The sequence below is a fragment of the Heptranchias perlo genome, chromosome 7 (genome assembly GCF_035084215.1).
Source record: "Heptranchias perlo isolate sHepPer1 chromosome 7, sHepPer1.hap1, whole genome shotgun sequence".
NCBI classification, from domain to species: Eukaryota; Metazoa; Chordata; class Chondrichthyes; order Hexanchiformes; family Hexanchidae; genus Heptranchias; species Heptranchias perlo.
Genome location: NC_090331.1, coordinates 67,287,078 through 67,307,696, shown reverse-complemented (window position 1 = coordinate 67,307,696; position 20,619 = coordinate 67,287,078). Strand labels below are relative to the sequence as shown.

The following is a 20,619-nucleotide window of genomic DNA, read 5'->3' as shown; positions in this document are numbered from 1 at the left end:
TGAATATTGGATGAAGACAGAATCAAGCTTCAAAGTGATGCCTCCCGTGGAAGGTGAGGCATCAGGCTCGCCTTGCACCTCTGGAAGCATACCTCACCATGCTTTTAGGAGAGAAAATGGGACAAAAGAATAGTGTTGAGTTTCCCATTCAGCAAAGCTATGCATTTTATTTACAGGTTTTTTTGGGATGCACTTTGGAGAGAAGGTAAACCAAAATGGTAGTAAATGTTTAGTTTTATATTTTAGGGCCTAGAGTTTCCTCCCTATTTGTACCCAGATACAACCGTAATCTGGGCACAAACAAATTATGTGGCTTTAAAAAAAATCCACAGTATTTGGACGTAAGTGAGTTACGTGCATAACTACGATGCACTCAAGTTTCCTCGATATTTTACGGTCCGTCCATTAAACCCTCCATCCGAACGAATCTCTGTCCAACTGGCTACAGCCCTGATTCTCAAATGCATGTATCCTCCAATTGCGCTTTCTTGGGGGTCTCAACATTGTGACCAGATTTTCAGGCACAGCAGGAAACAGTCATTTTTCTGGTCTTTTAATTGTAATTTTTGGAGCCTTTGGGGGGGAAAAAAAGTATCCTCTCAGATCTTCTCTGTTTTCTGTTGCTTCTAATGCATTTTTATGGCTTGAGTACAAGTCATATTAAATATTGAAAAGCTTCTCCGATTGAAGGTTCTGAAACATGCTCTGCTTGATGTGCATGACTGATGGTTAAATGAGGTGAAATTTAAATTTTAAGACCCAAAGACGAAATATACTGTTGTGGGTTCCACCCATTTAAGTTTGGCCATATTCTAATAAGATTGGAAGGATACTTGGGCATTTTTTGTCATCTGGAAAATGGGCACGACATTGGATGCATTTTCGAGTTTAACTTCGGGGTTGCGCCCACGGAGGAAACTCCAGGCCACGATGTTTATTTCATGAGTTTTCTGTTGTCAATGGAAAGAGGAACTTATTGTGACAGCATTTGAAAATAAACCAGCAAGCTTTCAAAGCCTTTAGATGTGCATTAAAGCACTACATGTCAGATCAGCCAATTTTTCAAGAGATATTCAAGAAATATGAAAATCTGTTATGAATGGCATTTGATCAAGTTTAACTGGTGAAATATATGGAGAAACTAATGGGATGTATGAGTTACTTCCTTCAGGAAATTAAGGATAGTTTTGTTGAAGTGTGCCACTTTGAGTGATTACTGAGATAAGAAAAAGATCAGTGAAATGTTTAAAATAGTTCAACAAATATACATTCAATTGAGAAATAAAAACTCCGTAGGAAAAGTGATCCATCCGTGTCTAACTAAAAAAGTTAAGGATAGCATTCGATTAAAAGAAGAGGCTTATAATGTTGCGAAGAAGAGTAGTAAGCCTGAGGATTGGGAGGGTTTTAGAATCCAGCAAAGGATGACCAAAAAATTGATAAGAAGGGAGAAAATAGGATATGAGAGTAAACTAGCAAGAAATATAAAAACAGATTGTAAGAGCTTCTACAAGTATGTAAAAAGGAAGAGAGTAGCAAAAGTAAATGTGGTCCCTTGGAGGCTGAGACAGGCGAAATTATAATAGGGAATAAAGAAATGGCAGAGATGTTAAACAAATATTTTGTATGTGTCTTCACAGTAGAAGACACAAAAAGCACACCAGAAATAGTGGGGAACTAAGGGGCTAATGAGCGTGAGGAACTTAAAGTAATTAATATCAGTAAAGAAAAAGTACTAGAGAAACTGATGGGACTAAAAGCCGACAAATCCCCTGGACCTGATGGCCTACATCCTAGGGTTCTAAAAGAGGTGGCTGCAGAGATAGTGGATGCGTTGGTTGTGATCTTCCAAAATTCCCTAGATTCTCGAACAGTCGCAGCAGATTGGAAGGTAGCAAATGTAACCCCACTATTCAAGAAAGGACGGAGGGAGAAAACGGGGAACTTACAGGCCAGTTAGCCTAACACTGGTCGTCGGAAAAATGCTGGAATCCATTGTCAAGGAAGTGGTAACAAGGCACTTAGAAAATCATAACATGATTAGGCAGAGTCAACATGGTTTTATGAAAGGGAAATCGTGTTTTACAAATTTAATCGAGTTTTTTGATTATGTAACTAGCAGGGTAGATAAAGGGGAACCAGTGGATGTACTATATTTGGATTTTCAAAAGGCGTTCAATAAGGTGCCACATAAAAGATTGTTACACAAGATAAGGGCTCATGAGGATTGCTTAACGGACAGACAACAGAGAGTAGGGATAAACGGGTCATTTTCAGGTTGGCAGGCTGTGACTAGTGGGGTGCCGCAAGGATCGTTGCTTGGGCCTCAGCAATTTACAATCTATATTAATGACTTAGATGAAGGGACAGAGTGTAATGTATCCAAATTTGCTGATGTTACAAAGCTAGGTGGGAAAGTAAGCTGTAAGGACGACACAAAGAGTCTGCAAAGGGATATAGACAGGTTACGTGAGTGGGCAAGGAGGTGGCAGATGGACTATAATGTGGGAAATGTGAAGTTATTCACTTTGGTAGGAAGAATATAAAAACAGAATATTTTTTAAATGGTGAGAAACTATTAAATGTCGGTGTTCAGAGACATTTGGGTGTCCTAGTACAAGAAACACAGAAAGTTAACATGCAGGTACAACATGCAATTAGGAAGGCAAATGGCATGTTGGCCTTTATTGCAAGGGGGTTGGAATACAAGAGCAAGGAAGTCTTGCTACAATTGTACAGGACTTTGATAAGACCACACTTGGAGTACTGTGTACAGTTTTGGTCTCCTTATTTAAGGAAGGATATACTTGCCATGGAGGCAGTGCAACAAAGGTTAACTAGATTGATTCCTGGGATGAGAGGATTGACCTGTGAGGAGAGATTCAGTAGAATGGGCCTATATTCTCTGGAGTTTGGAAGAATGAGAGGTGATCTCATCGAAACATATAAGATTCTGAGAGGGCTTGACAGGGTAGATGCTGAGAGGTTGTCTTCTCTGGCTGGAGAGTCTAGAACTAGGGGGCGTTGTCTCAGGATAAGGGGTTGACCGTTTAAGACTGAGATGAGAAGGAATTTCTTCATTCAGAGGGTTGTGAATCTTTGGAATTCTCTACCCCAGAGGGCTGTAGATGCTTAGTTGTTGAGTATATTTAAGGCTGAGATCAATAGATTTTTGGACTTTAAGGGAATGAAGGGATATGGGGATCGGGCGGGAAAGTGGAGTTGAGGTGGAAGATCAGCCATGATCTGATTGAATGGCGGAGCAGGCTTGAGGGGCTGTATGGCCTACTCCAGTTTCTATTTCTTTTTTGAACAAAACAAATACAAGGCAGAAAATGCATTGAGAGAAATGCAAGAAAGAACTGACACAAAACATAGGGAGGAATATTGAACAAAACATCGAAAACTGTGGAAGGAATGAGGCTTGGCAATGTAAATGTGAGCTGCCTGGATGGTCCAAATTTTTTATCATTCCATGGTCTTCAAAACCGTGGTTTTAATTTAAAAGTGACTATGAAGATCTGCTGATGCTACTTATCCACCTCACAACTTGCTTTGAATGTTTTGCCCACTCCTGCCTTTCACGAATTGGACTTTTTCATGTGCGCAAACTTCAATTCCCACAACTGCCTTTTTTCTTTCAGACAAGCAGATGATGGAAAACAGGCCATGTATACCCAATTGGAAGTTCCCAAATAAGGCAGTGTGGCAGTGAAAGTTATTTTACTAAGGTGCATGACGCAGCTAAAAAGTGATTATTCATTTTCATCATATATTTAGTCAGTCCAGTCAGAATTACCAATTAACTTGTAGGAAAGCTTAAAATTTACTTACAAGCAAAATTCCCCCTTGTATCATCACATTAAACGTTTTGTTTTGTTAGAAGATTTAAGTAAATAGATTTTATGAGGAGACTAATATGAAAAAGTATTGAAGTGATATGAGAGGAAATGAAATACAATAACATTTTAATTAAAGAAGGGATGTTGTACGAAGAATTGCATTGCCCTTGTCAGTTATTTACCAGTAAGGTTATTTTGTTGAGAGCAATTGGTAGATGAAAAGAAAGTAATCCAAATGCATACCAGCAGATGTTGTTTCATGACACACCATCTTTTTTGGAGGCTAGTGTAAATATTGTGCATTATTCCAAAGAACATATGCTGTGGGATTCTGAAATAACTGCTAATAGCTATAGAGAGGAGCATTTGTGTTCTACTATTAAAGTTACGGCAACAGTATGAAATTATAGCTTTTTTCAGCACAACATATTAGGATTATGTTGTAATCAGGTCCCAGTCCCCAATTCTAGGATAAACTGACACTATGGCCATAATAATTTGAAGGATATAATTTAGACAGGATAACTCCCTTTAATGGAGCATTGGATTCTGAATTAAAGGGCTTGATTTTACCGTCTGGTTTCCTGTGGGTTTCCAGCGGGGGGGCCCCGAAAATCCCGATATCCAGTCACGTGACCGGATCGCGCCACGATCCCGCCCACTTCCGGGTTCCCCGATGACGTGCGGGGGTGCGTGCATGGCCCCCGCTGGTGGGAATCCCGCAGGCAATTAAAGCCAGCGGGATGCCACTTGAGATTATTTATTTTGCTTGTTCAGGTCATTAACTGACCTGATTAAGGGACTGTGTGTGATTTTGGGGAAACATGGGACTGTTTCACACACTGGGGGAAACAGTCCTAGTTGAACTGGACGTGTTGCAGCCGTCAGCCTGTGGCAGCTGCAAAGGTCCATTTGACAGGTGGTGGGGGGAGACCCTCACCCATTGCAGGAGGCCGCTCTGTCACTTGGGACAAAGTGTGGCCTCCACCACCCCCCTCCGGACGGTCAAAGTCACCAACCTGCACACTCACCCCGGGGTCCGGAGACATATGCCTACCTTGCGGACCCCCTCAGATGTACATATTGCGGATGGGGGCCGCCGTAGCTGCAGTCATGACCCCCTCGGAGGGCGAACAGCATCACCAGCCTCGCCATCCACGCCGTCCACCTCTGACATGTGGAGCTCCACAACAGAGTGCTGTGACACATCCACCTGTACAGCAGGAGGGAGGGCTACCGCAGAGAGAGACGCGTCGCAGGGGGCACTACCCTCGCCACAGGGTCCACAGACCGAGACACAGCTCCCTGGACCTCTCCGAGCAGCAGTGCACACGGAGGCGCAGATTCACTCGACATGTAGTCGTGGAGATCTGCAGGCTCTTTCATGCCGAGCTGCTCCTGGCTGGCCCCAGCACCATCTGCTTACCTGTCACTGCCAAAGTCACCACTGCCCTCCACAACTTCTCCTCCGCATCCTTCCAGGGTGCAGCCGGGTACACCGCCGATGTCTCTCAGTCGTCTGCGAGGAAGAGGCCTGCAAATACACCTGCACCTACTCTGCAGTAACACAATGGGTGGCATCAGTGGTGGGTCCTCATAGTGATACCCAGGAGCGGGCATTATTGCACACAACAGACAGGATTCGCGGAGACATGGCAGTGGTGGTGCCAATATAATGTGTGATGTTTGTTGCTCTGAAATTCAATATAGGTAACACCCATGGCAAACCCTCAGACACCCTTGTGCATCCCCTTCATGCTCACGACACGTTTGCCGTACGCTGCCGACTGCACATATGCGATGCATGCCCTGTGGCTGCAGCACAGGTGGTGGCAGGTTGAGTGAGGCTGGCCGTGAGGGAGATGCACGAGAGGGTGAGTATGGGATAGAGCCATGAGATTGTATGACGATTGGGTTGCGTGTTAGTGGCGGGGTGAGTACTGGCGAGGTGAGTAGGTGCAGGTAAGATGAGGATGGGGTTTGAGTGGGTATGAGGGGTGATGTGACAGAGTAGTGTTGGCGGTGCCGAAGGAGATGTGGGGTGGGGGCAGTGTTGTGGCAGACGGAGTGTAGGGGAAAGACTACGTGTACTCACTGTGGCTGACCTACTGCGGTCATTGGAGCGCCTCCTGCACTGTATGCAGGTGGGCGATATGTTGATGGTGCAGGTGACCCCCTCTGCCACCTCGAGCAGGTGGCAGAGGGGGTCACACCGCCGGGTGGAAGATCTCTGTCCTCCCCCTCCTCCTCACCCCATCTGATGATACCTGGGGTGAGGCATCATTAAACTGGGAGCAGCCTTTCCCCTGGGCTGCTCCATGCAGTAATTTGTTCCGTTGGTTGCAGCATCTGTCAGTGGAGGACTGCCCCTTTAACTGGAGAGCCTCCAGCTGACAGATCGTACTGCGCATGCGCAGCCCGCCTGACGCGCAGACCAGCAGCGCGGACCCCGGTGGAGCAGGTAAGTGGTTCCAATTAGTGGATTGCCTGCTACGATCGCGCGGGCAACCCACTAATTTCACCGGGCGCGGAGGCCACGCACCCGAAACCCAACCCGCCGGAAACCCGCAGGCCTGCTAAAATCAGGCCCAAAACACCTAAATTCAAATCTCTTTCAATTGATATTCCCTTGAATTTCCTTTAGGAGTAAAATATGCTTTTTCTCCGATGGTTTATATGGAGGGGGAGAGTGAAAACCTTTCAAGTGCTTTTCCTGCTCGTTCAATCAAAGAACCATGTTGACATCTGTGAAAGGTCCAAATGCTGAACAACCCTGTCTTTTAAACCAGAAGGCTAGAGTACATTAAGGAGCTCACTGCAAAGGGGAAATTGCAAAAATGTGTTTTTCTTAAATTATTGGGGGAAAAAAATGCAACCTACATGTTCTCATCTGCATGGTGATCACCATTTTGCTTTTGAAGCTTTTGAAGTCCATGGCAGCATTGTGGTCCAACACTAATAAGAGCTTAATGCATAGCTTTGTTGCATTATTTTCACAAAATTGAGATCTCAAATTTCTGATGCATTTTGACAGAGCCCTTGACCCTTTGGATTATTTTGCCTTGTAAAAGTCTGCTTCCTGGTGATTGAGGAAGTTTTTGGGTTTTACTAACTTTCCTCAGTTTTGCATAAAAGTTGGAAGGTTTCTGATTAAAGAGTTTTCCGATGAGCCTGATTGAGATGGGAATCTTTGCCTTTTTACTGTTGAGAGGTTTATGTGAATCCTATTGTAAGGCAAGATCTATGAAATGTTATAGAAATTACCCTCAGACATAAACATAGGTTATATTTTAAGTTTGAGTTTCCTGCTGTAAAACACTCTGATATATTCTTCTATGTAGGAGATGCAATAAAAATGAAAGTAGTTGTAGCTGTTGTTTCAGTATGTAATGAATGCCCTGGAAAGTTTCCATCAGGAATAATTGCACAGGATTGCCTTACGATCAGATGATCCCTCTTCCTTAATATTGACAGAGTAAAATAATACCATGTCTCCTCACTGATGTCCACTCCTGTTACCTGATCCACCTCCTCCCCTCTTTCCAGAGGATACTTGTTCAAATCTATACAATTAAGCCACATTATTACAAGATCTTGGAGAGCAGAAAATGTGTCCTTGTATTTTGCAGGTTTGTAATAATTTGTGCTGTTTCTGCGGAGACTAGGGTCATAGCTTTATATTTTGGTTGGTTAGTGTGTTTGTGTTAGTAAAGTAGTGTTATCTTAAGATTGATTGACAGGCAGAAATTTGCTTCAGCTTAGGAGAGACAGTTTGTCCGTGCAAATTACATGAAACAATTTGAAAGCTAACGCTTGAATTGATCAAAGTATTCTCAACAATAACATTAAGTCTAGAGGATAGTTGTGCTGCACAAAATATTTTCCAAATGTTAAAAAGAGCCACAAGTTTTTAAAGAAATCATAACATGAAAACTCTACGTAGAAGGTTTCAATGTTCAGAAGGTTATATCTGCGTGAAAAGTTTTCATATTTGCAATTCTATTTAATCGTCTAATTTTGATTTTTTAAAAAAACATTCTTGAAATGAAAAATCATTTTGAATCCATGGAAAATATTAAATGTTACTATTACGATGCTTTAGTACATTATAACATTTTTGCTTGAATAATTCCTCAGCATATGCATACATGTGACTGAGCTAATTAATAGATAGATGGTATTATGGTAATACTGTTTGTGATTAACCTGTTGAGTACATTGGACATTCCCCACATGTTTGCCTGTTCTTGCCAGATCCTGTGATCTGAGTGACCTGGAATATTTGGATGAGGAATTTCACCAGAGTCTGCAGTGGATGAAAGACAATGACATCAATGATGTTTTAGACCTAACATTTACTGTGAATGAAGAGGTCTTTGGTCAGGTGGGCTAACTGGGTGAAGCTTCTAAATGATCAATAATTTTTGGGTATCAGTGGTATTGAAATTTATTATGCCTTTTTTGCTATGTAGGTAAAATTAATATAATTGAGAAAGAGGAAAATGTAACTAGTATATGAGCCATACCCGAAGGTAAACTCAATGGTGGATTGCTGATTTTTCATTTTTGTTTGATTTATTTTCTTTTATACCAGCAGTTTCTTGTATAATTCTATCATGGTAATCCTATCACAGCCAACCCCCTCCATTGGCCTTTCCTGGTAACCTATTCCACAACTCCATTAACCTTCTTACTCCTTACCTTCTAATATTAACTCATATCCTCTGATATTTAAACTCTTCACCACATAGTGAACACTTTGCCTGGAACAATTTTGCCAATTTCTTTATAATTTTGAAAAGTTCAATTAGATCACCATGCAACAAGTTCAACCTCTTTAGTCTTTTCTTATAAATTAGATTCTTGACACTCAATCATCTTTGTCGTTCCCTTTTGTACCCTTTCAATGGCAATATTTAGGCGATTAGAGATCGAGTAGATCTGAACAATGTCTTACCCAGCAACAGTACAACCTCTTTAGATTTGTGCTGTGCTAATGCAACCCAGTACCACACATACAAGAAATAGTATACCTGAGTTTGACCTATACAGTGTTTGATATATGTACTTAAAAATGAAGTGCCCTGAACAACTATTGAAAGTGGGTTTGACAGATGGAAAGAATGCTTTGCAGTAACTAACTCAGTTAAACCAATTTGACATCACTTATGCTTATAAATTTGAATTAGGAAAACATAGTCGTTTTCAATGTAAGTAAAACTATTCCGCCAATGTTTTCCAATAACAAATCCATGCAATTCTTACATATACCTAAATATCTGTGTTGAGATTTAATGTTTTATGTGGACAACCCAATCCGATAGGCTGGCTGCTGGTGTAAAAATAAAAAAAATTCTGCCTCTATATGAAGCAAACTGAGCTGTTCCGCCTCAGGTTCACCTGTGTTGCCGTTTCTGGAACATGTTTCTTCCTTACAAATTTAAGCTAGGGTGGACACCACTGGCTTCTTACACCCAATTCAGATTCTCAGGTATAATAGCTTGTCAGTGACTCCAACAGGAACAGAGTCTGCCAATTACACATGAACCATCGCTGGCTTCATTCTGAACCAGAACAGCTCTTGGGAGTATTATCACTAAGGCATTGGGTAGTTTTGGTTAATAGATGAAAACATTTATTTATGAAAGGTGTGATAATATACACATCATAGGGGTGATTTCACCATCCTGTACCCCCAGCAGGGAAGCTGCAGTTTCAGGGAGCATTGATCAGAGGCAGGGCTACAACATTTTTAGCCCCAATTCTTTGACCTGTATTCCTTGTAAATACCTATAGCCTACTGCTGGGAACATAGGATTGTGGAATCACCCCTTTTACTTCTTTGATGCAAAGCAGGAATGTATTTTTTTTTCTTCAATCAAACTACAAATTTTGCAAATCAGAGAGGAGATGTAGAAAATAAAAATCGTATCTTTTTCAGTCTATTGAGTAATTGCTCTGCTTCATTTCTTCCTTCTCCCTCCATTTTTTAAATTTAGCTGTTTTGTCTATTTTATCTTCCCCTTATGGAACATCGTATTCATGAGGCAAATATTTTGATACATTAACCATCTTGCAGTGTAGATGTGGGAATCTTGTAGACAATATGAAAAGTTACAAGAAGGTGTGACAAATTTTATAATTTCTTTTACACTGAGAATTGAAATGATTTTAGTCAAACAAATGGTGTATTCATCAATTTAAAACTGGGTCATCTACTACCACTGGTTACCAGGTTCCCTCGCCCCCAACCCAGCCCACATCTTTTAAAATAGCCCAGTTGAATACGAAGTAGTTCAAAATATAAGTGTAATATAAGGCACCAGTAAAACTAAAATGCAATCAGTCACATGCTTTAGAAATGTGCCACTTATTCCAGGAAAGTATATATGGAGCAAAAGAGTGGTCGTATTAAATCTTTTCAGATGTCAAAATTCCCTTTCCCTTCCTAATTGAAGTGAAGCTCATATGCACTACAATGCCAGTTTTATTTTTGTTACATATATACAAAATGGCTTAATGTATGTAGCAATTATATATCAGTGTAAGAGTTCTTGGTGAAATTATTTTAAATTTGGTGTTGTCTTTTATGGAAAATTTTGGGATGAGCCACATTAGTTTGACTGTATTTGGAAATAAATGGTTTCATCTTTAAAAACTCCCTGATGTATATTTGTTAGAAATAAGTCAACTTAATAATTGACCATTTTTGACAGTAAGATGATTCTGTAACTATGTAGTGAACCAAAGGAGCATCTGCACAATTATGCAAACAGCTTGGTAGTTTCCAAAGCGGGTGGTAGTAATCTGGCTCATTTATACCAATTTCAGTTCTTCTGTCAAACCTTCTAACCAATGTATAATGTCCACGTAATGGCTCCACAGCTATAGTATTTACTTATCACAGTGAGGATTTTTTTTAAAACAATGACAGAGATTTAGGGAACTTTTATGAGTCTGAAAGATACACAATTCACAAGCCCCACCGACGCAGGTGTGATAGGAGTGAGAGAATGCGTGAACTGGTTGTTGGTTATGAGAACCTCGATTTATTCAATTAGTGTGTAACCCCTGCCAAAAATTTAGATAAATCTTTATATTCAATCTGGCTACTAACTGTTTTGAACATTCATACTTGTGAATAATTTTTGATTTGAAATACCACTCTAGCACCCAGAGAATAAAAAGACAGTACACATTGTTATGTTAAACTGCAGAGAACACTATTTAACCCACTCAGACTAGGTCATCCTTGCTTTCAGAATAAACTCTATCCCCTGTACCTCTCTGTGTGCCCTTTAGTTTCTACTTGCTTCTTCATGTAGTTAATAGACATGCTGCTGTAATTTTTAAATTAAAATTTGTAGCCTGCAAAATGCCTCTCATTACAACTTCTTTATTTATCATCATAGTCGAGCGTATATTCTTCATTTAAGAATTATTACTAACTTTTAAGCTTAATATTTGTTGTTTGCTATGTCAAAAAAACAATATACCTACGATCACAGTCAATAACTCAATCTTGCTAGTTGAAACATGAAAAAACAAATTAGCCAAACTCAAATTTCTTGACCAAATGTGAACAGCATCACCTGGATTGTTTTTTGCAGTAACAGTAAACAAAGACAAAAGGTGGAAAAATCCTCAACAATTTGATAATATTTTAAACCTTGATAATTATTTGCTTGCAACATTTTCGTTGAGGGATGACCATAATTTTTGGCAATAGTAATCTGAATAGTATTTAGTTGTTATATTTAATTGGTCAGATAAACCTTCAATGGCCACGACTTCACAATTGCTAGTAAGTGTGTTATTGAAGATATCTAATTTTAGGACTGCAAAGCTAAACAGTGTTACAGGTTTATAGTGAAATGAAATTCAGTTGCTTCAAGGGTAGAAATGATTGATTTTTTTTTTGGAATAGATTACGGAGAGAGAGCTGAAGCCAGGTGGAGCAAACATTCCTGTTTCAGAAAAAAACAAGAAAGAATACATTGAAAAGATGGTAAAATGGCGCATTGAGAGGGGTGTTGTACAACAAACGGAAAGCTTAGTACGAGGCTTCTATGAGGTAAGGATAGCAGATGCACAATACATACAATCAAAAGGGGACTGTTGCTAATCTTACGATTCTTTGTAGATTTGTTTTTAATTGCTCCAGGTCCTTGTACAACATGATGTATCCATGTTTTGTGAAATCAGACCACTACTCCGCCAAGATATTTCATTTTATAGAAGTAGTTGTTGGTATAGAACATGCCAAATTTCAGTGTAGCTTTATTTAAATGATTGGGGACTCCTTACCTGAAAAGTTCTGGGGTGCCTTTATTTCTTCAAAAGAGCAAATAAATCTGTACATCCCTAAATATGAGAGGACGCAGGGCTGCAAAGAAAGTTCGAATTGCTGTGTCTATTCTATGTGAGGATTTGATAGGGTGAAGGATAGACAGCTTTTGCAGACCAATATCATCTTTGATAATGAAATCTAAAGAGTAGTGTATTAGGGCATCAGGGTATAGCAATCATCACTGATCAAAATTAAGCTGAATAGAGACAATGAAGGTATCCTAAATATCCTGTTTTATATTCACTTTTATCTGTGGTCAAATTAAACTCATTGGCTCCAAGTATAAGAAAGCAAGTTGGTCTAACTGCAAATCTGAGGTAACTTCAGATCTTATTTAAAATTCTATTATGTTGCTACTTTGTGGCAATTACTTGTACTAGGTGGTGGACGCTCGGCTTGTATCGGTGTTTGATGCACGGGAATTAGAATTAGTGATTGCTGGCACAGCAGAGATCGATTTAAGTGATTGGAGAAACAACACAGAGTACAGAGGAGGTGAGATGATTTGAATTATTTTAAATCACTGTATTAGCTTAATGCTTGGGAAACTCAGCATCTTATAAATGTTCATTTATTTTTCCAAAGGTTATCATGACAACCACATAGTGATCAGGTGGTTTTGGGCTGCAGTGGAAAGGTTCAACAACGAGCAGAGACTAAGATTGTTACAGGTATAGTAAAACCGATTACCTTAGTGAGATGCTGTACTAAGCATCTGTCGCACCCACTAATTTACCTAATACCATATTTCTTCGTTAGTTTGTCACAGGTACATCAAGTATACCCTATGAAGGTTTTGCATCGCTACGTGGCAGCAATGGACCCCGAAGATTTTGTATTGAGAAATGGGGCAAAATCACCTCACTTCCGAGGTATGAGCAACATAATGTAAACATTTCCTATTTCATTACAGTGTTGGCATTCACAGCCGTATAGTGCCAGTTATACAAAATATAAATTAGTTAGTTTTTGCTATAATGTTTTACCTGTTGTTTTTTAGTCCTAGAATCATACCACAGAATTTATTTAGACTAGTTTGCATCAGTTGTCTACACGTTAAGAAATTTGAGCAATATAATGTAATTAAGGATTACTTCTTGTGGTAAAATTCAGTGCTCCTGCATTCCCAATGTTAAGCAGCACTTGAAGGGAGGACAGGTATGGAGAATTACATAGAAATTAAATTGGGGCCACAGTGTTGTGGGTCCCTTTTGAGCACAGCTCATTATTGAAAGCAAGGATTGCTGAATGTACCAACTTATGCAAAGCTTCTTTTCTATGATGTAATTTTCATTCAGACATCTGAAAATGATTACGTCATGATGAAAAACTAAGTACAGTAATGTAGACCCAATTCTATAAAAATGGTATTGTTTGAAAAATATACACAAATGCTCACAGAACTCTCAATAAAGAGTTTGTCCCCTTATACCGGTGTGTAAAATTGAAATTGCTCATCCTTATTATTCAATTAATGCTTTATTTACAATATCTAGTTATAATAACTTTCTAGAGTGTGTGCGTCATGTATTTAAAGGAATAACACTTAATTACTTCCTTCTGCCAGGTTATTTCTGTCATACCTAGCTATCTATACTTGTGTAAATTTACCTTTGAATCTTTCTGTTAGGTATAGCACTACCTAACTGAGGTTCATTCAACTGCGGTCTCTTGGCAGTTTTGGTCCTAGTGCTGGATTCCCACAGTGAGGAGTAACCAGCGTTAAGTTTCTTAAGCACTGTTTTAAATATTAAATGTTAATATTTTCACAACACTTAAGAAACTTCCAGCTGGTTCCTGAAGGAACTTCAGAAATCTACTCGTTTGGGATTGCAGGGACAGGACTCCCTATTGAGGTTTCCCACAGAACCCTGCCTCTGCTGCCCACATCCCCCAAAGGAGCCCAGAGCACTCCAGCCATTTTTCTACCTTGACCCTAGCTCCCATCTCAGTGCTACCAAAAGTCAGGTTCCCACTGTGAGCAGGAACCGGGTTTACTTTTAAAAATATGGAAGTATAAGAAACTTCAAGCTGATTCCTGCTCACATTGGAAACTTCTGTTAGTGTGGCAACAGGATACAAGGGTTTCCTTGAGAAAGCCCTGCGTTACTTAAATAGCATTTTTTGCCATTCAAATAAAATGGAGTTTTCCAGTATAGCATGGGAACTTCCTGCAGATTTTAAAACTAGTTGAAGAGGGAGAGGAAGTGTTCCTTTATTCTTTCCTCTTTCTCTGTCACCATTCTTTCCTTGCTCACCACCCCAACTCTCTCCTCTCAGCTCACACCTCATCTCACCAATATCTTTTGTGCTCACCACCAAACTCTGTGTAACCACTAACCTTCCTCCTTCAACCTTTCACTGTCTCTGTCACTCAAACCAAACTCACACTTTACTACCCACTTGTCAATACCAACCTGTTTTCCACCAACAACTTCTCCGCAGCCTCATTTTCTTTCCCAGCTGCTTCCTCCCCTAATATTTTACACCTCTCCACTACTCAACCCAAACTCCCCAACCTTCCCTCTCCGCCCCTCACACAACCACTTTCACAAACTCCAAAATGGCCTCACTTAAACACCATCTCTTCAAATTCCTGCCTCATGACACACTTGCTATCAGCTAATTACCAACATAAACAGAACCTTCCCCAGCACAAAAACTGGCAGTCACAGGAATATAAAATTCTGTAACGGTTTATTATATTCATATACATATTACTCCATACAAATTATATTGAATACAAATATATAAAAAAATTCCACACAAATTATATATACATTGCAATATATAAAAGTGCATTATGATATATTTACATTTATTTAGAATCATAGAATGATTACAGCGCGGAAGGAGGCCATTCGGCTCGATGAGACCGTGCCGGCTCTCTGCACGAGCAATCCAGCTAGTCCCGCTCCCCCACCCTATCCCCGTAGCCCTGCAAATTTTTTTCTCTTCGAGTACTTCTCCAATTCCCTTTTGAAAGCCAAGATTGAATCTGCCTCCACCTCCCCCTCAAGCTGTGCATTCCAGATCATACCACTCACTATGTAATAAAGTTTTTCCTCATGTTGCCTTTGGTTCTTTTGCTCATCACCTTAAATCTATGTCCTCTGGTTCTTGACTCCTCCAGCAATGGGAACAGTTTCTCTCTGTCTACTCTGTCTGGACCCTTCATGATTTTGAATACCTCTATCAAATCTCCTCTCAATCTTCTCTGCTCTAAGGAGAACAATCCCAGCTTCCCTGTATCTAAGGATGATTGGAAGATTATGACCAATACCTCCTCAATTTCCACCCTTACTTTCCTCAGCAACCTCTGAAGCATCCCATCTGGAACGGGTGATTCATCCACTTTAAGTACAGCTAGCCTTTCCAGTACCTCCTGTTTGTCGATTTTTAGCTCATCCAGTATCTCGACTACCTCAACTACCTCTTCACTTACTGTGACTTTGGCAGCATCATCTTCCTTGGTAAAGACAGATGCAAATGCTCCTTTCCTTTATTTATAGTTCCCTATTTTAATGCCCTTTTCCATTATTTATAAACTTTTACAATAAACAATTGCATCTTATTTTTCAATTAAATTAGTTTAGTTTAAATTCTATATCACTTGCTCTATATTTTACTCCTTTCTTTATTTTTGGACAACGTTCCTTTTATTCCGAACACCCAACAACCCAGCACAATAATCCATTTTCCATTTCTGCATTACATGGTATAATTCTCCTCTATTTAACAAACATATCTACAAGGCTAGAATTTGCTGTTAAAATAATGGTGAGGCTAATGGCGCTCTCCGTTATTTATGCGTAAATGGTGCAGCAACTTCAGGCGAGGGGCAGATGCGCGGTTAAACGCGGATATCCAAAAGTTGCTCTCCAAGATGCGCCGCTCCACCGTTAGCTTCATGATAACGGCATCGCTGTCTGCCTCACTATTGAAATGCATTGAACGGCGTGAGGTTGCTGTATTTACACGGTAGATAGTAACTAAATTCGCCACAGAAAGTTAAGTCTTGTTATTTCAAGGTAAGTAATCTTTTAATTACTACCATTCACCCTTTCTGGCACTGAAAATTAACTGTTAAAGTGTGGAGTCTCATTCCTTCAGGTAGTAACTGTTTATGAAGATCTTAAAAATGTAAAATGTTAAATTTTCTTTTACTTTTCCTTTCTGTCTCTTTTCTCTCTCAATCCAATCTTTCTTTATTTCTCTTTCTGTACCTGATTTGACATTGAATTCACTCATTCTAATTTACTCTTCCTTCTCAGTCCTTGTGCTGTTTATTTTTAAATCTTTCAATCTGATTGATTAAGGAGAATACCCAGTTCACTCAGGTCCCAGATGCCAGTTTTCCCTCACTGTGCCGTTATCACCTCGCACTTTCAGCAACTTGCCATGCAAAAAAATTGAAAACCTAAATGTGCAAGGGCAAACCTAGCTGATGGCAGATGCCGTTAGATGCCCTGCATCTATTATTAAATCACCATAAATCAATGGACCTAATTGTACATTACAAGTGATAAAACAACATATCCTCTGGGTCACCGTGAGCACCACCAGTGGAGATCAGCTAGTTTTTTTAAAATACTACGTTGATGGTTATAAAAAGGATGTGATTTAAGGGAAAACTCAGGAAAGAAAATTATTATTTAAGGTATTATTTAAAGAGGTTTTAAAAAGCAAAACCCCATAAACAAAAAAATTGTCCTTTTTAGTTATTGAAGTTTTTCGTAAGCTTGTAATAACCATCTTATTCTGTAACCATTTCCATAAAAGATGGTTATCCTTTAAATGAAAATTGAACCTGCAGTTATTGAGATTCTGTTTGTGTGAAAAGTGACAAATAATAAGTGGGCTAAATTAAAGGCTCTCCTGATTCAGACATTTGGATGGATGTTTCCAGAATAATATGTTCCATCTCAGTAAAATTTGAAACTGCTCTTAGGAGAGAATTTTCTATGGGAGTTGGCATTTCTCAGTTCTGTAGTGTTTACTAAAGCACTCACAGGTCGAGTAATTAATAGTCTTGATGAGAAGTAGACACTATGAAGTGTATGGCATAGCTTGGGACCAAAATTAACACACAGCTTCGCAGGTATTAAATCTCACAGTGGAGTCTAGATTGAATCTTGGGATTGGACAAAATATTGAATATTTTTTTTAAAAGCACAATAAGATGTGAAATTTTATGTTTGTGTTGCCACATTCTGAAACAGTACACTGTTGAATTGAACAAAACATGTTTATAGAAATGTCATCATGAAAACTTGCAGGTCAGTTTTCATAACATGTTCAAACAGCACTAACATATGAACATACAAAATTGACAGGCAGGAAAAGACCAGCTGGTCCATCGAGCCTGCCCCACACCATGATGGCTGGAGCCTCATGACTAAATACTTCTCTCCCTCCCTCCCTCCCACTCACCCCTGCATCCATGTGATCTCCTGGGAGAGGAAAATAAAATATTAACAATAGTAATCTACTACCTACCCTCTAGCCAGGATAATGATGATGCCATCATATAATGAGAAGAGGATGTAAAAACAGTAAGATTTAGTAATGTGTGACTTTAATCAACCGAATATAAACAGGGAAATCTTTAATGGAAGGGAGACAACAGAATCAGAACTAGTGAATGTGGTACAGATAATTTTGATTGAATGTGTCGAGGTCCCCACAGAGGATGGCTCCCATCTAGACCTGTTCTTAGAAGTGATCAGGATAGTATGTGTATATATATGTGTGTGTGTATATATTTTTTTTTTTCAGGAAGGAAGTAGAGCCTCTGTGAGCTATTGATTAAATTTAAGATTATCTGGCTATCTAAACCAGTAAGGACCAGGACAAAAATATGATGTTAAAAATCCAAACATGAAAGCAATGAGAATGAACTGAAAGAAATTAACTGGAAAATGGAATACTCTTAAAACTATAATGTTGAGCATACAAGATTAGTATATCCCCAAGAAGAATAAATATAACTTAGGCAGTCTTCAAAATGGATCAATAGATAAATTAAAATGGACAAATAAAAACAAGCTATACAAACCTATAGCAGAGGAGGAGGTGGGGGTGAAATATGGTAGGAGTATTAAAATTTGCTGAAACAGGTTAAGAGGTTTATTAAGGTGCAAAGAGGAACCGAGAGATGAGCACAACTAAAGATGTTGAGCAGAATATTAAAAAGTTCTTTCAGTATCGAGCAGTATTTAGGTGTCAGCCTTTGCTCAGTGGTAGTATTCTTGCCTCTGAGTCAGAAGGTTGTGGGTTTAAACCTCATTCCAGCGATTTGAACACATAATCTAGACTGGTACTTCAGTGCAGTACAGAGGGAGTGCTGCACTATTGGGGAGGTGCAGTCTTTTAAATAAGATGTTAAACCGAGACCCCCATCTGCCCTCTTAGGTGGGTGTAAAAAAATCCATTGTCACTATTTGAAGAGCAGGGGAGTTCTTCCAGTGACTTGGCCAACATTTATCCCTCAATCAACACCTAAAGCAGATGATCTGGTAATTTAATTCATCGCTGTTTGTAGGACCTGGTTGTGTTGGTGTAGACCTCGCATCTCCTTGAATCTAACCTTTGAGTGCTGGTGTAAATATGCTAAATTCATGTTCCAAATTGGTCCTGGTACAAAGTAAACCTCCTTTACAGGTAGATTTAATTGAAAGACCAATTTGGAGACTGCGTTCTGCAAGCAGTTACCCAATTTGTGACCACATCCACTCATCCCAGGCGGTTCAAGGAAATCACCTTGAGTTCTGCTAATTATATCAGAACCGACTACAGTTATAATTGTTCCAAATCCTCCTCTACTATACTCACACTTTCACCATTATTTGTAAAAACTGACAGAAAATATTTAATAACGCCACCAAAAATTCATCCTTCACAACGCAAACTTGAGTGGTCTTATCTCTCTCCAGACAATGTCCATTTCGAACAAGGGAATACCCAGCCATCTCCCCCTGATCTTCAGTGGCACCACCAGCACTGATTTTCCTGGCATCAACATCTTGGAGGTCACCATTGACCAGAAGCTTAGTCATATGAATGCTGTGGCTACAAAAGCAGGGCAGAGGCTGGGTATTATGTGATAAGTGGTTCACCTCCTGACCCCTTAATGTCTCATCACAGTCCACAAGGCTCAAGTCAGGAGTGTAATGAAGGCTTATTTGCCTGGATGCATACAGGCACAACAACACTCAAGAATCTCAACATCATCAACAACAACTTGCATTTATATAGCTCCTTTAACGTAGTAAAACGTCCCAAGGTGCTTCACAGGAGCGTTATCAAACAAAATTTGACACCAAGCCACATAAGCAGATATTGGGAAGGTGACCAAAAGCTTGGTCAAAGAGGTAGGTTTTAAGGAGCGTCTTAAAATGTGGAGAGAAAGGTGAAGAGGTTTAGGGAGGGAATTCCAGAGCTTAGGGCCTAGGCAGTTGAAGGCATGGCTGCCAATGATGGAGTGATTTAAAATAGGGGAGGCACAAGAGGCAAGAACTGGAGGAGCGCAGAGATCCAGGACAGAACAATTCACTTCATCAATGTCTCTGCCACTGGACTCAATTTACACCCCCACCAGCTGGTGCACTGTGGCTGCAGTACATACTATCTATACAATTCACTGCAGCAGCTCGCGAAGGTTACTTTGGCAGTACCTCCCTCCCCTGAGACTTCTACTACGGACTAGGACAAAAGCAAAAATGTCATCACCTCCAAATTCCCTTCCAAGTAACACATCAATCTTACTTGGGTATATAGCGCTGTTCCTTCATTATTGCTGGGTCATTATCCTGGAATTCTCTACTTAACATCATTATGGGAGCACCATCGCTACAAGGTCTACAGTGGTTGAAGGAGAAGGCTCACCACCACCTTCTCAGGGCAACTAGGGATGGGCAATAAATGCGGCCTTGCCAGCATTGACCACATCCCAATAACAAGTAAAACCTCAATCCTGAGTGGGCTTATCCTCCAACTATTTTCTTACTCTTCATGTGCTTATAAAAGTCCTTACTATTTCCATTTATTTTATCTAATAAGCCATCTAATCTCACTTTTCACCTTCCCACTACACCCGTCCTAGGACCATGCCTATTGAAGCCAGCTTCTTAAAAAGGCAGATGGTAGGTTTTATCGATTTGATACAGACTTGGGTATAGGGAACGTTATTTCGAAGCACACGCAAGTGGTTTGGCAAATATCGATATGGGCTGTGAAAGACTACTGGAAGACACAGACAGATCAGTGGAATGGGCAGATAGGTGGCAGATGCATTTTAATGTGGATAAGTGTGAGATAATACAGTTTGGAAGGAAAAGTAATGAATGAGAGTATAAACTCAATGGAAAGACACTGAATGGTGTGGATGAACAGGGACATTTATGAGTTCAAATGCGCAACTTCCTG

The 20,619-nt window shown here is 39.9% G+C and overlaps 1 protein-coding gene across 6 annotated transcripts in view; it reads left to right on the top strand.

Annotated features, from left to right (window-relative positions):
- The window catches only part of hecw2b (HECT, C2 and WW domain containing E3 ubiquitin protein ligase 2b), a 293,802-nt gene that overhangs the window by 258,245 nt on the left and 14,938 nt on the right, over positions 1-20,619 (top strand). For 5 of the 6 annotated variants that reach the window (XR_010963450.1, XM_067987771.1, XM_067987768.1 and 2 more), the window contains 5 exons: positions 8,097-8,226; positions 11,770-11,916; positions 12,573-12,687; positions 12,778-12,863; positions 12,952-13,064. Coding sequence is in view for 5 of the 6 variants with exons in the window: in XM_067987771.1 (XP_067843872.1) it covers positions 8,097-8,226; positions 11,770-11,916; positions 12,573-12,687; positions 12,778-12,863; positions 12,952-13,064 (591 nt within the window). In the remaining variant the exon portion in view is untranslated. Of the gene's footprint in view, positions 1-8,096; positions 8,227-11,769; positions 11,917-12,572; positions 12,688-12,777; positions 12,864-12,951; positions 13,065-20,619 lie in introns of those variants that run through there. The other variant, XM_067987772.1, reaches the window with a different exon arrangement.